This window comes from Balaenoptera musculus, chromosome 2 (assembly GCF_009873245.2).
Source record: "Balaenoptera musculus isolate JJ_BM4_2016_0621 chromosome 2, mBalMus1.pri.v3, whole genome shotgun sequence".
In the NCBI taxonomy this organism is placed as follows: domain Eukaryota; kingdom Metazoa; phylum Chordata; class Mammalia; order Artiodactyla; family Balaenopteridae; genus Balaenoptera; species Balaenoptera musculus.
Window position 1 is genome coordinate 24420870 of NC_045786.1, and position 16566 is coordinate 24437435.

Below are 16566 nucleotides of genomic sequence, written 5' to 3' on the forward strand. Positions count from 1 at the left end.
TCTCCCACTGCCCCCATGGCCAGTAGTGACTCCAGGCCCCCCCCCCACCTCTGTCCTCTCCCTGCCACACTCTGGTTCCAAGTCTCCATCCCTTCCTCTTGGGATGTCAGAAGTCTCTCAACTGCTTTCTCTCCCATTCTCATAGAGCAGTAAGCCTTAGCTCTGTGTAATACAGCCCCTGCCTTCTTCTAAATATTCAACGAGTCTGTATTTCTCACGGAGCAAAGACTCAAATTGTATAACTCAGCATTCAGCCACCCCCTCCCGACATGCACATCTGCTTCCTAGATGTGTGATCTTGAGCACTTTGTGAGTTTAGACTCTCTTTTTTGTTCGTGCAGTTCCATAAAATGTAGGGTAACGGATTCTGCCTTATAGGATGGTTATGGGTGAAGTCCTATCTATAAAGTGCTCGAGTTGTGCTGGGCGCATCTTAGGAAGTGGAGGAGGTTGATGAGCAGAGAGAAGGCAGCACCCTTCCATGTCCGCCTCCCCGCCTGGAGCCTGTGCACCAGCAGAGTGGACCCCTCGTGTCTGTAAACATCTGCGCTCCTGTCTTTGCCTGTTATCACACAGCACAATGTATGAGAGTTCACCTGCGCTCTGCTTGCTAAAGGCTTGCTGAATAGATACGAGGAGTAAATAAAATCGGTGTCCCTTAACGAGAAAGCGATTTAAGATACGAGCAGCCCCTTAAGAACTGCTGTTGGGCTAACCGAGTTTTGAGACAGTGAGATGTTTTATGCTTGTAAGCTAAAATTCAAAAACTCCTTGGTCAGTTTTTTTTCCGTGTGTGCTTGGTTCAGTTCCAGTAAACTACCTTCTGCATCATAACACACGGGAGTCCTATGAAAGTGCAGATTCCTGGGGCTGCTCCAGACCCATGACTTCCAAGCTCTGGGAGCAGGGTCTGGGAATCTGCATTTTCATGTCACCCTCCCCGGATGATTCTTTTGCACGGAGAGTTTGTAAAGTCCTCTAGGAGATCAAATGGGCAAAGAAACTCAGGTGACGCAACCTCTTCTGTCTAGGAGACCAGGTGCAGAAAACTGCTCTTTAAGCCTTTTCTGTAATTTGTGATAAAGTCAGGTGGTTAATAGCACCTTGCAGAGACCTGCAAGAATGAAACAAGGGAAAATGCAAATGTGAAAGTAATTATATTTCAAGCCAGTGTGGGTGGTTTTTAAATCTTTAAAAAGAGGTATGGACTGCAGGAGACATTTTGGGGAGAAGCTGCTTTAGCAGATAGGGGTATATGTGGGAGCAGGACCTGTGTTCTTGCACAGTTAAGGAACATGGCCCAGGAGTGGATGCTGTCTTTGAACAGGCTTTGAAGACTCCCAATCAGTTACACAGGTTCTGAGTGGTCAGCGACAGCCCTGGCTCTGGCTTTCTTAAGCAGAATGGGAATTTGGGGGAAGGCTTTTGATGGGAGGCTGGAGGGGGGGAAATCTCCTCTCCAGAGGGCTTTGCAGCAGGAACCAAAGGAAAGTTTGGGCTTTCAAGCTGCCGTTGTGCTGAGTGTGACTTCTGACTGACCACGTTTTCCTCACGAGCCCGCCTTGAATGCCTTCTTAGGCTCTGGAGCTAGATTGCTTAGGTTCGAACCCTAGATCCCCCTCTTACTGGCCGCTTGATCTTTTCCTGACCCTCAGTTTACTCATCTATAAAATGGGGATGAAAACCATCCGATCTCTTAGGGTCGTGAGGATGAAACACTTAGAAAGGTATCTGGTCCAGAGTAAGTGCTGTAAGAGTTTGCCATTCTGTGGATGCATCTCTCCCTCCAGTCACACATTTAGTCCCGTTTCTGTTTTCCTTCAGATGGTTTCCTATCGCATGTCGATCTTGCCAGCCACAGTTTTGCCGTCTCTTGATTCCTTAGGAATTTATTCCAGAGCTGACAAGGGATCTCTGAGATCTTGTTCTGGGGACCCCCGTCTGCAGATGGAGGGCCCAGGCTGGATGGCGGGTGGGGTTTCCAGCACCCAGTTCTTGCTTTTCTTTCTTCCAGTGCTTTACCTTTTCATCGCACACTCGAGCCCATCACAACTTGGTGTGGCCTTTAACTCTTGATGAGGGCGCTGGACGAGTCCCTCAATCCCTCTCGCCTTTCTTCCTGTGCTGGCTCTCACCTGAGATGCAGGGGTCATTCGGATTCTATTAGTGTAGTCAGTGAACATCATGTACTTCTTCCGTGGTTGCTCCTAGCCTCTGCCTTCACAGCCCTCCTGCCTCTGGTCCCACCGGCATCTCCACTGGTGCTCGCCCATGCTCATTCCCATCCATAATTTGCTGGGAATGAAGCAGTTACTACTGTGAGGAGTTTGATTGGATTGTGTTCCTAGGAAGATACTTCAGCATCATCACAGCCATCCTCTTCTTTCATCCTGATGTTCCCAATAGAAGGGGCCACCGATTCTATCACAGCGCCCTGCATCCTCTGCTGGGTTAAGCTGTGATACAGTCTCTGCAGACAGAAGGGCAAGAGGCACTTTGTGGAAGTGGATGGGATGCGCTGGTCTGAGGACGGAGTATCAGGATATCGCAAATTGCAAAACCATTTTAAGGTTCCAAAGTGATTCCTACAACTTTATATGCTGGTACATGGGCCCTGTGAGTATGGAAAGTCTTTCTCCTGTAGCGGTGAAATGACATCACAGTTTAATTTCCTTTTAAGGTAACTTGTCCTCCCTTAATCCGACCTCTGTGGCCATACCGTATGAGAGCCTCCTTTCTTCTCTGAATATCTTTGTTGTGTGGTTGTCATTGTGATGATGGCGAGGTTGTAGTTGTAAGATAGGTAATTCATTCACAAGGGCTGAAAATACATAAAGTATCTTTGGTCATATTGTCTCCCCCCACTCCTGTCCATCAGGCCCTTTCCCAACAGACACCCACTAAATAAGGATTTTTCATTTCTTCCAGATTTATCTCATGCACATATAAGTATGTTATTTTCCCCTTTAAAGCAGATGGTAGCATACTAAATATACACAGTGTTCTGTGCCCTGCTTTTCTTTTACTCAAATATACATCTTTATGTATAAATATATAAAGAGGTTTTCTCATTCTTTTTTATAGCAGCAGGATGGATATTCCATTATAGGAATGTACTGTAACTTATTCAAGTATGGCCCCATAGATGGAGGTTTAGGCTTCCCAGTGGTTTTTGAGATGAAGGTTTTGGGTAAGAATGAATAAGTAGAATCCATGACTTGATGTAGCTGAAACAAAGTCAGAGACTGAGTATGGCCTTGTGTTGTTCATCGGACATTGTTCTATAAAATGATAAAGAATATTGCAGAGGCCCTTAGCAGAGTATCTCTCTTCACATAGGTAGTTTTGGCCGTCCTAGAAAAATCAAGAAGGAGCATTGGCAACATTTTAATGACTTATTTTGTAAGCTACTGAGTCTCTAATCTTGGGAAATAATGGGTTATGTTTTAAAAAATTATTGTTGAGTCCAGCCAGATATTTCTAGATTCATAAGATTGATAAAAGGAAATAAAAAATTAGTACTCATCATTCAGAAGAGGATTGGAAAAGTTTCAGGTTCACAGATACTTTCCTGGATGATAAATACCCCATTTTTCCATCAGTTATTATTTAATAGATGCCTTAATGGGCCAGATTTGGGGGTGGAAGGAAGGCAGGACTGTAGCTTTCTGGAGAACAAGGTTGGTGACACATTTGTAGCTCCTAAGTGTTTGTTGAATTGAACGGAAAGCATGATCAAAGAATATTAGAAGTATGGTAAAGACGGCCTTAGAAATACATGAATGTATACATTGCTATAGAAGTGTATATGTTAAAGCATTAGTATGAACTAGCAGAACACTGGAAAATAGAAATAATTCAGGAAGGAATAAGCTATAAAGTTCACTTTATGCTCCCTTTTGAAGTACTACTTTGACCTTGAAAATCTTTTTTGTACCTAAACATAAATCTGGAACTACAAATGTATCTAGTAGATGAATTCAACCTGTTAGCAAAATTGCTGAGTAGCTAAGAAATAGGCTCTATCTTTGTGTTTTTGTGAGTCTGAAGCTGAAGATGTGCCTTGTGAATTGGAAAACAGCCTGGTGACCCTCTTCATTGACCCCTCTGCAGAGTCCAGCACCCTTCTCGACAAGAAAAATCACTCCCACATTTGAAGCTACTTGGAGAGTTTCTTTACCTTTTGTCTGTTTTGGACGTCTTCTTGTTTATTTGATGATTTCTTTGGCAAATAGATTAAATATTGTCTGAGTCATGTAACACAAGGCAGAAATGCTTTCTTTCAGTCAACTGTGTTGGAAAATAATCCCTATAAACCTCCTTGCGTTCTTGTAGCTTATATATCCTTCAAATTATAGGAGAATTCAGTGAAAAGGAAGTTAGGATTGATAATCACAGTAATGACCTTTCTCTGAGAACAAATCAAAAGTTCAGCGTGACTAATGTTGATGATAATACGTATGTGTAAGTATCCACTGTCAGAGTGTTCAGGGCACTTTGTCTACACCAAAATAACGTTTTAGCGCTGAACTGGGTACCTACCTTTATCAAATAACGTACTCTAGGAGCCAGCGTAGCTAAAATGGTTAGGACATTTTGTGTTTGCTGGTATTGAGCTTCAGGAAGTTATGTTTTGAGGGGGATGCTATTCCAAATTCATCAAATGACGTGTGATGGAGTTTCTAGTGTTATTTTCGTCTTGATTGGCAGTGAAGAAACCAAAGCACAGCAAGATTAAGTGGTCAGAGCCAGGGGGTCATTCTATTAATAGAGCTCTTTCTTATCTTTTGATTCTTAGTTCAAGAGTGTCTTCCCTCAAAGTGTGTTTTTAAAGAACTATTGATTCGGTGTAGAACTAGTCCTTCTTTTCACTAGTTTGCTGGGTTCTAAATTTACTCTCTCAGTAAGTAGAGTTTCTTGGAACCTTTGCTCATATTACATCCAGATCTTTTCTCTCTTTCAGAGTCTCTCAGCTGTGATGCTGATTTATCACAGGCACCATTATGATTATGAAACAGGAGGTGATACGTAGGCAGATCCCCACTAAAGAGACATTCCCGTATAAGTGATTTTTGTGTGAAATGGCGAAAGTATGCAGACTGCAAACTGGGTTCAAAATAAGTGACTTCCATCACAGGATAAACGAACACATTCCCTAGAAAATTGTGCTTTGGTGATCACTACTTATAACTAGTGTTACTGAGCCCTACTAGTTCCTTTTAACTGGAGCATTTAACTTTCATTGGAAGAAGATTGACCTCTGCTTGGTGTTGGATGAAGAAGTCTTGTTGCTTCCACCCCACAAGCTGGACCACCTTCCTTAATTTCAAAGCTGTTCTTAAGAAAGAAGGACGCTTGTTCCTTCTAGCCTTTCTGGCTTAGATGCCAATTGTCCCCAGATTCCTTCCTCTTCCTCCCATTTTCAGGGGGAAGTAGCTCTCCTTTCCAGACCCCCACTTCATGTGAATACCTTGTACTCCTGCTACTTTACATTTCAGGCATTTGTATCTGTTGTAAGATACTGTCAGCTTTGTGTTTAACATTCAGAGGAATGTCTTCTTCCGTCTCAGGGGTGCCCTGTATTTTCCCTCCTTCTTCTGTGTCTTTGTTGGTAAAACCTGTTTGCACCTGCTCTCTTGACTCCTTGCAGGCCTGCAGAGTCCGGCTCCAGAGTTCATTGTTGACGTTGAATCCATGGACATCTTCCCCGTGGGCTGGTGTGAAGCCAACTCCTACCCTCTGACCACACCACACAAGACAGTCTGTAAGTATCGCCCTGCTCGGAGCCCAACTGGGTAACATCTGGGACTTGGGTGAATAAACAGGCAGTTTGGTAAAGATAGTTAGTGGAGCCAAATTGTAAAAATCAAAAAAGATTGTTGATTTCACACAGAGCACCAGTACTTTTGTCTCATTTATCCTTTAAATGTCTGCATGAGATGAATATGCGGAAGCATTTCCCTGGTTGACAAACTAAGTCACATGATGAGGCACAGAGAGAGGATCTGGAATCTTCACTCCCTGTTTTGTGTACAATTCATGATCTTGATTAGAAAAAATTTCAGCTAAATACTATACGTTTGTATGATCATATCTGAGAAGGAACTACTTTTCCTCATGAGGTTTACCCCAAAATAATCATAATTGGTCCCAATAATTTACTGACATAGATATAAACACTTAACTACTCTGAGCACTAACTAAACCAGTGAGATTTCAACTGGACTTTGAAAAGTGCATTATATCGCATCTTCTGATCACAAAAGTGCCAAATTAAAACAATATTAGTAATTAAACCACACAGCATCACATACACACACACACACACACACACACACACACACACATACCACTTAAATACATATAAGTGTGTGTTTTAACATATATTATTGTAGGTCATTTTCCTGGAATGGTAACCATTTAAAAATCTTGAAACCTAATCAATCTCGGCATTTATTACTCCCCCCTAATGGGTAACAGAAGTATTATTTTAAAATGTAAGTCCTTAAAGGTAAGGGGCTTTAATTTTTGTGAAATATATTATATTTCTAATGTTTTCTTTATTAATTTATATGCTGGCTGACTTCTTTGTGGCATCCTACCATAAGGTCGCTTACGTAGATGCTCAGAACTTTGCCATAAAGAGAGTTCCATCCCATAGTTGGCTTCCTATTCCCTGATGTCAGCAGATTTTGAAGGACACTTAAGAGACCTACTGCATATTCATTACGAGTTGGATGGGGCATTATCCATGTGAATGAAAGCAGGGGGCCCAGGTTATAGACAGAGGCGGATTTTAAGGAATCCTTCTGTACCCCATACTGCACGCTGGATCTGATCCAATAACAGTGACGTCACTGTCCCTCACTTTAAAATATTTCTAAAAATCTGAGCTTAGAATAATTATTTCAGTCTCAAGGACATTCTTTTTCTTTTTCTTTTATTCTCACTTAAAATGACGCGGTTCCTTGGCTCTCAGCCTCCACAGCCACTGGGCGGGTTCTCCCCAGGTTCTCCAGGTTTGGGCCCAACCCCCTGTGCCTGGTTGTGCCTCAGACAGAAATCTGTGCCCTGATCCTCTTCCTCCTTCCTTCACGTGGATTTGGGAGGCGACGAGCATTCTGAGTTTTGAGTTTTTCTGAATGAAGTCCCACGGGGTTAAGCTGAACATAATGATGTTTCCTCTCTGTTTCGCACTTCGCTTCCCGGTCTGTTGTGTGTGGCTTCTCATCAAAACATCACACGATTCAGGCATCTCACCCTAATTAACAAAGACTGAGTTAGGCAAGTTAGTCTACACTCATTTTTCACTTTAGAGATCACGGAGTTCATACTTTTTCGTAGTAATTACAGGCAGACCTCTTGTCACAGACACTGCGTTTTTTACAAATTGAAGGTTTGAGGCAACCCTGCATCAAGCAAGGCTATGACGCCCCTTTTCCGACAGCATTTGTTCACTTCGTGTCTCTGTGTCGCATTTTGGTAATTCTTGCAATATTTCTAACTTTTTCTTTATCAGTGTATTTGTTGTGGTGATCTGTGATCAGTGACCTTTGATGTTACTACTACGACTCACTGAACCTCAGACGATAGTTAGCATTTTTTAGCAATAAAGTATTTTTTAATTAAGGTATGTACATTGTTTTGTTTTGTTTTTTTTTTAAAGAAATTCACGTTCTTTTATTTATTTATTTATTTATTTATGGCTGTGTTGGGTCTTCGTTTCTGTGCGAGGGCTTTCTCTAGTTGCGGCAAGTGGGGACCACTCCTCGTCGCGGTGTGCGGGCCTCTCACCATCGCGGCCTCTCTTGTTGCGGAGCACAGGCTCCAGACGCACAGGCTCAGCAATTGTGGCTCACGGGCCCAGTTGCTCCGTGGCACGTGGGATCCTCCCAGACCAGGGCTCGAACCCGTGTCCCCTGCATTGGCAGGCAGACTCTCAACCACTGCGCCACCAGGGAAGCCCTGTACGTTGTTTTTTTAGACAATGTTATTACACACTTAGTAGACTACAGTATAGTGTAAACATAACTTTTATATTCACTGGGAAACAAAAAAATTCCTCTGACTCTTTTATTGCGATATTCACTCTATTGGGGTGGTCCGGAACTGAACCCACAATATCTCTGAGGTCTGCCTGTACTGGGATTGGATACTAAATAAAATCAAGAATAGATGAAATTTGAGTCACTATTTATCTTATTTATTTTTGTTTTTGTCTTGTTTCTCACATGTACATTTTGCTTTGAAGAGGCAAAGTCTAAATGAATCTGCCAAACTCTGACAGCTTTAGAAGTTCTGTTAGAATTAATTTTTGCTAGTGTTGGAAGATGCAGGCTTATCTGTGCCCAAATTTATATATGCCAGAAGCTCTGGTCTGTCTTTGTGAAGGTGACTCTAACCAGTTATAAATGTAAACTGGAAATGTTCTTAACCCCAAGTTTATTACTGGCTGGTTTATGTCACTATTTGACAGACGTATATGTTTGCTAGGCACCAATCCTCCTTTTAATGATAAAAAGTTGTAGTTTATAAACATGCCTCTAATCCTAATTTGGGAGAATGCTGCTATGGTAAAATTTTTTGACTTATCACATTTTCTGTGGGGAAAAAAGTCATCTGGGTAATCGTGCTTACACTAATCCATCTTACCAGCTGTGTTCCTGGGAGGTCTGATATGTGTGCTCTTTTTCTTTTTATTAGAAGCACATTTTAGAATAAAGTAGCCAGTGTAGTGATAAAGTTAAATGTACTAAATTCTATTTAGATTTCATTTCTGAAAAGTCAAAGTCTATTTTATGCTAGAAGAAATTAAGATAAAATTGTGGCCTGAATGAAATAACTTTTCAGTTTTTAAATTGTTACTTTAAAACAGACAGTTCTATACCTACCGAGCCATTTTAAAAAATGCTTCTTCCTAGCTAGCTATCAAAGCTGCTTTTCTTTTTTTCCCTTTTTGCCTGTTTTACAGCACAAAAGAAGAGAAAGATCGCCGTTGTGCAACCAGAAAAACAGTAAGTTTGTTTTTTCACAAAAACTCCGTGGTAAACTCTGAAGTGTCTTTCAAGAGGATGGGAACAGGGCTGTTTTCGTTAGAGAGCTAGTCAACACCTAGCACAGTAGTAGAGGGGACAGTAACACATAGCTCCTGTTATTTATTGTGCATCTATTATGTGCAGGACACAGGTCTTGCTTCTAAAGCAGTTTCTTCTCCAGATCGTAACTTCTCACTTTCCTCCCAGCTCAGCCGACCTGAAGGATGCCCAGTGTCCTGCATGGTAAAGGCACTCTGTGCCCATGGTTCTTAATGCCCTCAGGGGCCCCGCAGAGCTGCCCGTCCAGGCCTTGGCTCTGCCCACTCCCAGGCCAGTGAGCTGGAGCAGGTTGCTTTATTTCTCCCCATCTCAATGCCCTCCTCTGTAAAATACCCATTTCTCAGGTGTTTTAGGAAGATTAAATTAGATTCTATGTGAAAACGTGTGGGCCCTCCGATGCTGAATAAATGTAGGTTACTCCACATTTCTATTGTGATTTTATGAGGAAGGAGGGTGTTTGACAGCCTGTGGACAGGCCGGCTGTATATTTTTGGAAAATAGTCACTGTTGGTAACGTTCTTATATATTGGAAAATGTCTGGAATATGCTACGATACACATCCCTTACCAAGTCATTATGTTTTCTTAGTAGACTGTTGGAAAGGGAATTGAAAACAGCTTTTTTTTCATGTACCTGAATTGAAACTTAAATAAAATGAAATTGAATAATAACTGCATTGTTATTTGATGCAAATAACAGTTTTCTGGGTATTCTTTTTAGATTTCTAACAGTGTTTCAGGTTAATCATCTCACTCCAGTTTTATCTGGATAACATTGAAGTAGAGAGGAAAAACTAAGCTAACAGTCACGTCACGGAGGCCAAATTTGAATTCATGACTCCTCAATTTGCAGTCTGTGGATCAGTGGTTTTCACCCTTTACTCGCATCTGTCACTAGACAGCTCATTAAAACAGGTTGCTGGGCCCCTTCTGCAGAATTTCTGACTCAGGGTGTCTGTGGTGGGGCCTGAGCATCTCCAGGTGTAACAGGTTCCCAGGTGATGCTGATCTGACATCTGGGGGACCCCACTTTGGGAACCAGCACCATAGATGACCCCACTAAGATCTCGCGTTTCCGTTTACTTGGAGTTTACATAGTTTTCCAGCTATGCGGTTTCTACGCAGCCAGCCTGTACATCCCCGGGAAAGCCAAGTTGCCTCTTTTCCCGTAAGGCGACAGTTTTTATATTTGTTCGGCAACTTTTTACTGAACAACAGCACAGACTTCTGTCTTAGACTCATAAACCTACTTCATATTTTAAGGATCATCACTTCTTAGATTTTCTTTGGAGATTTTGTTTTCAGTACGGCCATGACCCACACAAGCATGGACGCCAGAAATCAAAAGTCAGCAGAAAGTCATTGATGAGGAGAAGTCTGACTTTAATTAAAGTCAATGCAGACTTTCTGCGTGTCCTAAATATAATTAAGGACATTATTATAATTCTGTCACAAGCGGCAAGCCCAGGAGTGACCTAGAGGAACCTCAGTGATCAGTGATGACCCCTCCAGGGGCTGGAGACCCATAGGCTTCTTGGAATTATTGTAAGACTTGCCCCCAAAGATCTTACCTGTTCTTATACATGCACACGTTGTATCTGACCACATTCTTAGCTTAGATTTCTCTAATAGTTGCTTTAAGTTATGAAAAGACTTTGGAAGGTACCAGTTTCTTCAAAAGCGTGAAACCCATGGGAGTTTTTTCTTTATCCACAGATCGTCATCCACAGTGCCTGTTGAGAAAATACCTCACGACCTTTGTTTATTCCCTCACCTGGACACCACAGGTAAACGAGCTACTTAGGATGCCCTGACACTTCCCAGTATGTTGCTGTGACTGGAGACATGGATATATGTTTAGGTCAACATGAGAATACTCAACTTTGAGCCAACTGTCTTTTTTTCTTGCTGCTTATTTACAGATACGTACTCTTTTCAAAAAAATTTCTAAGCTAAATTCTTGGTGCCTCTTCTGCTTCTTGGTCAGTAGCTCTAGACACTTCCCTTGGTCTGAGGAAAAGGGTCCATGTGTTACTAGGAAATTACGAGCCCAGTTAGGACTGTGTATCACGAATAATCATGTGGAAAAGGAAGGAGTTGAAAATATCGTTATTAGGCATTTCTTTTTGGACATCGTATGCCAGTTGCACTTGCATGTTTACACTAGTGGTTAATCCTTAAGTCCCTGTGGGCTTTTGAATTGTTCCCTAAAACCCTCTGTTTGAATAGCTGGTTGGGAACAGTATATGTGTTTTAATGTATAAAGTCCTGCATCTTACAGTAACCTTTAAAAACACAGACGTGAATTACCCTTTGACCACAAATCTGATTATAGACATGTTTGTACATTAAGTAATATATTTGATTAAGAATTCTATTTTCCAGCCAAAACGAAGCCAATTCTGAATTCCAGGATTAAAACCTATATACCGTGGAAGAATCCTATTAAGCAAAGTTTTCTTTGTAGTAAAGAGAGCGGTTTTGTGAGTAGACTTACTAAGGTGGTTTTTTCCTAAAGATCTGGGCAGAGTAATCCTATCCCCAAATTTCCATGTAAATGCAGCTATGGACTTTTTTTTTTTTTTTTTTTTTGCCTGTTGTATAAAATTCAAACTTCAGAATGGTTTTAAAAGAACCATGTCATCTTTCAGAGTTGGTAATTGTTATTTTACTCCTTCTGTTTCATACCCAGAAAAATAACATGTCTCCCTCCTTACCTGTTGGTTCTCAGTTGAAGTCCTGTGAGAACAAAGCTTCCTAGACTGTCAAATCACCATCCCAAATGAATAACAAGTTTTTATAGAGAAAGAAAGTTTTATGCTGTTAGTGCAGCTTGACTTGGAACAGTGGCAGGAGAGGGTGAGTGTCAGCTGGCTGTGTGACCGCAGTCCATGTGTGTAGGACCTCAGGACGCATCCCAGTGATGACAGGGATACCTCACCGTTTAGTTGTGCTGCTTTTTCCCCGCGGCAGCTTGAGACACAATTAGATCAGCACCTTGCCCTTTTGCTTTGTAAGTAGAAAGGCTAACGAGGAAGATGCAGAGTTAAGCCCCTGGGAGGCGCATTTCACATCCATGGACTGGCAAGATGAGGAAGCTTGACCACACCTAGGGTTGGCCTGGGTGTGGGGCAAAGATGAACAGATACACACGATTATATACAAAATAGATAACCAACAAGCACCTACTGTATAGCACAGGGAACTCCACTCAGTATTTGGTAATCACATATAAGGGAAAAGAATCTGAGAAAGAATATAGATACATACATATATACGTATGACTGAATCACTGTGTTGTATACCCGAAACTAACACAACATTGTAAATCAACTATACTTCAGTTGAAAAAAAAAAAACAGGAACTGGGCAGTGCTTATTCGAGTGTAATTTGGGTCCCTGTGGTGAATAGCTTGGCCGCTTCTAGTAAAACAGGATACACGGACCCGGTGGCTGAGCAGTTCCACCCCTTGTTGTAGACCTGGAAGAATCTCTTGTCCGGAAGCAGGAGTGGATTTTCACAGTTGTGTTCCTTAAAGCACCATAGGTAATATTTAAAAAGTAGAAACAACTAAATGTCCATCAGTAAGAGAATAGAAAATTCAGTTGTGTTATATTCACACAGTGGAATACTACACAAAGTGAAAAGTGAATGAATTTTCTGGATATACATTTACCCGTTTGGGTGGATCTCAGAAACCTCATGTTGAACTGACAAAATGTTGCAGAAAACCTTTATGGAATATTTTAAAAATAACCTAAGTATCCTGAATTGCTTGTGGATACACATAATATGTTGTGTGGTAAAGTATCTAGACCCTCGTGGGAATGGTAAATGCCAGCTTCAGGGTAGTGGGTTCTTTCTGGGGGGTTGGGTGCAGGATTTCCTGGGGTAGGTTACACAGGGGAACTTAGCTGTGTAACTGGTGTTTTTCTCTTTAAGCTACATTGGAGGATACCTTAGTTGTCCTTGTCTTATTTTTTGTGTTTTGTGTGTGTGTTTTGAATCCTGCATAATAAACAGAAAGGTTCATTTATATGGTAGAAAAAAATAATCAGGATTCCTAAGATATTACTGTGGATGTAAAACATTCTGATATGAAGACACAGTGCACCTCTGGGTAGTTTTGCCAACACAGTGGGTTAAGCAGGTTTCTCCGGTCTGAAAGCATCAGCTGTGTTTCTCTTCCCTGCAGGTACCGTCAACGGGAAGTACTGCTGTCCTCAGCTTTTCATCAACCACAGGTGTTTCTCGGGCCCCTACCTCAACAAGGGGAGGATCGCAGAGCTGCCTCAGTCGGTGGGACCAGGCAAATGCGTGCTGGTCCTTAAAGAGGTAAAGCACACCCACAGCCACAGGGGACTGGTTTTCACGGGGTGGTGGCCACGTGGGCCCCTGAAGAAGGGGGTCATAGGAATTTGAGTCCATTCAGGCAACATGTACCAAGCACCTCTTTCCTCTCAGTCCTGCGGGCTGGAGGCTGGTGGTACAAAGATAGAAATGGTGTTCCTGCCCCGGAAACACTCCCTGTCTAGTGGGAGGGATGTGCCTTCCACCCCGAGTCAGGGAAACGCTGCTCTACATTTGAGTAAAGTCTTTTGTGAATCATGGCTTTTCTGTTTAAAAAGATGGCCGATTTTGAGCCTTTGTGTAGGTACATTCCTGTTTTTTGTGACAAAAAAGCACCCCCCAAACATCAAACTATACCATGATGAGTTAATTATACCATGTGTTTTAATTCCTTGGGCACAACGATCCAGTTATCCATTTATCCGTCCATTTATCCATTGAACAAATGTGTGTTCAGCAACTTCTGGGAGCCAGGCACGGCATCAAGTACCAGGTCAAGAAATAAACACCCCCTGCCCTCTGCCCATTTGGGAGATGACATAGTTCTAAGTGAGACGTACAGTCGGGTGAAGGCTCAGTGGAGACCAGAGCGTGTGGCCTGGGCGCAGGGGGGGCTGTGACGGATCTCTGGATGTGGCACTTGATCTGAAGTAGGCAAAGTGACGGCGCCTTGAGTGCACAGCACAGATGAGGCTGCGCCGGTGGAGTTCAGGGTGGTCACGTGTGGCTGGAGGACGGCATTGGTCCTTACGTAGAGGTGTAAAATTCACTGGTATAAAAGAGTATGTATGTTATGTTTTGAAAAGAGAAAATGAGAAATCTGGCTGGCCTTCTGCCTCAGCAGGAGGCAGGATGGAGGAGAGGGGCTGTCTGGGAACGGCTTCCCTGGCGTCCTGAGGGATATGGGGCTGAAGCTGTGGGTGACTGGAGCCCAGGTGACACCGCGCCCGTGCAGTTCCCGCCTTGCGAGAGCCCCTGTGAGGTTTCACATTTCATTTCGCCCAAAGAGGAGGAGATCATTGCAGCAAAGCCAGAATGCATTTACCTTTTCAGGCCATCAACAGTATTAGCAGTTAAAGACTTTCTCATATTTCGGAAAAAAGTCTGTTTTAGAGAAAAAACTGGGGTTACAGTTGAGAAGCAACCCTGTAAGAAAGGGACCAGGCTACTGCTGTTGTTATTTGCTCAGACGAATTTGACGTAGAAGATGCACAGCAGGTGCTTCCTGCCCGTCCTGAGCTTTCAGTCATGGGCGCGACGGACAAGCCAATAGCATCTTCAGGGTAGTCAGTATCTCAGGGTGGGCTCAGGGGCTTGGAGATCTCGGGGACTTCCTGCACGGCCTGTGGGGTGGGGGAAGGGGGCAGCCTGCTCCAGGGGACGGAAAAGCATCTGGGAAGCCAGGACCGTTGGTGGGATCACGGGAAGGAAAACAGGAAGGAACGCTTGCAGCACCTTAAATATGAGGACCATAGGGACAGGCGTGGAAAGTGCAGAAATTCGAATCCAGAGTCTCCTGCGGGCCAGGACCCCGTCCTGGGCGCTTTGCCTGTGTCCTTATTTAGACTTGCTTTTCTTGAGATCTGTCACCTTCATGCTTTACGTTCTGAAATCACACAGTGCAAGGCTGGCGTCCAGCCTGAGTGGCGAGTGGATCCCATTGATGAGAAGTTAAAGGGAGGTGGTGGCCGAGGAGGGGGTGGGGCCGCCCCTCTCGGAGGCCATCGGGGCTGCTGGGGAGTGAGCCCCAGCCAGCAGCCGAGACATGGTGCAGGGCCCCGGCTTGGCCCATAGTATCTATTCTTTCCATCTGACTGTTTACAGGGTAGGCGGGAGACGAGGAGCCCTCCCCTGCAGGGTGAGCCCAGAGACATCATCCTTTGTAAAGAACACGAAAACCCCACATAAATAAGGGTCACTTCTTTTAAACTCGCCTTCCAGCCCAGATATAAGACTGAATTACCAAGGTAGAGCCCTTTATCTGTTGACACCTCTTTTGTTGCTGTAGGATGAAAGGGGAAGATATCAGCAATTCTATTTACATATCCCTAACACGCACACTGAGAGAGAGAATTTGTTCACTTAGTGCAATGAACTCTGGATCACTCGTATTCTTTCTGGGAACCGATAAGTACAGAAATCAAAATATCCAACAATCCAAAATTATTAACGGTTAATCCAAAGTTTGCTTCAAGGATGGTAAATATAATTCATTTCTAAATGACTCAGGACCCACCATTATTAACATCTGTCCTTCGTATCATGCTGTTACAATACAACGTCGAGCACGTAGCAGATACCCAGTGAACACGCGCGAATGAACACACACTGAGTTCCGCATCCGCTCGTGAGCGTTCTCTCTTCTTGGTGCCATTTCTCACCATGCTGCTCACTGGGTCAGCCTCTAACATCCCCAGTTCCTTTTAGGTTTGCCGCCTTTACTCCCTCAGGCTGGGAAATCAGCTAACAAATTTAAGTCAACTTCTATCAGTCGACTAAACTTTATTTATTGAGCTCCTACTCGCCATAGAGCCCTTTAATAGAACCGTGAGGGTGTTCAGCTTCAGCAGAGGTTATTTCCAGGTGGGGAAGGTTAAGGAAGACCCCGTGAGACCTTCCCAAGAGTCAGCTCAGCAAGCTCGATGCCCAGAGGCCCTTCTTACTGCCAGGGCCGATGCCTCGGAGGGTGGAGGCTGCTGGAACACTACCCCTAGACAAGTGAGCGCTTCCTGTGCACTTAAGTCGGCACAGACCACAGATCCCGCAGATGGTAGATTCGGTCTAAGAAGATACCAAGCCCAGATTACATGTAGGGATATCTGTCACTGTATAAAATACAGCGCCTAGACCTAATGGACTCTCTTGAGTTTCCCCAGTGCTTTCAGCCCTTGAGGGCAACCTTGCCACGGCCATGTCACCTGCCTGAATTTGTGCCTGGTTTTGTTGCCAGTGCTCAGGATGGGACAGGGAAGCTCACAGAAACCTGGCGAATGGATGCGCTTGTTTAAAGTCCCCGCAAGACCGTTTCACACCCACATCCCAGTGGTTCCAGAGAGGTCCTTGGCCACCTGCGGGCTCTGTTAACAAACACGGTGGCCTGAGGGTCAGTCTCTCTTTGGGG

At 43.5% G+C, this 16566-nt stretch overlaps 1 protein-coding gene across 3 annotated transcripts in view; it reads left to right on the forward strand.

Moving 5' to 3' along the window:
* SFMBT2 (Scm like with four mbt domains 2) overlaps positions 1 to 16566 on the forward strand; it is a 222412-nt gene that overhangs the window by 171679 nt on the left and 34167 nt on the right. For all 3 annotated transcript variants that reach the window (XM_036844256.1, XM_036844255.1, XM_036844257.1), the window contains 4 exons: positions 5651 to 5764; positions 8972 to 9014; positions 10811 to 10881; positions 13291 to 13430. In XM_036844256.1, coding sequence (XP_036700151.1) covers positions 5651 to 5764; positions 8972 to 9014; positions 10811 to 10881; positions 13291 to 13430 — 368 coding nt within the window. The remainder of the gene's footprint in view (positions 1 to 5650; positions 5765 to 8971; positions 9015 to 10810; positions 10882 to 13290; positions 13431 to 16566) is intronic.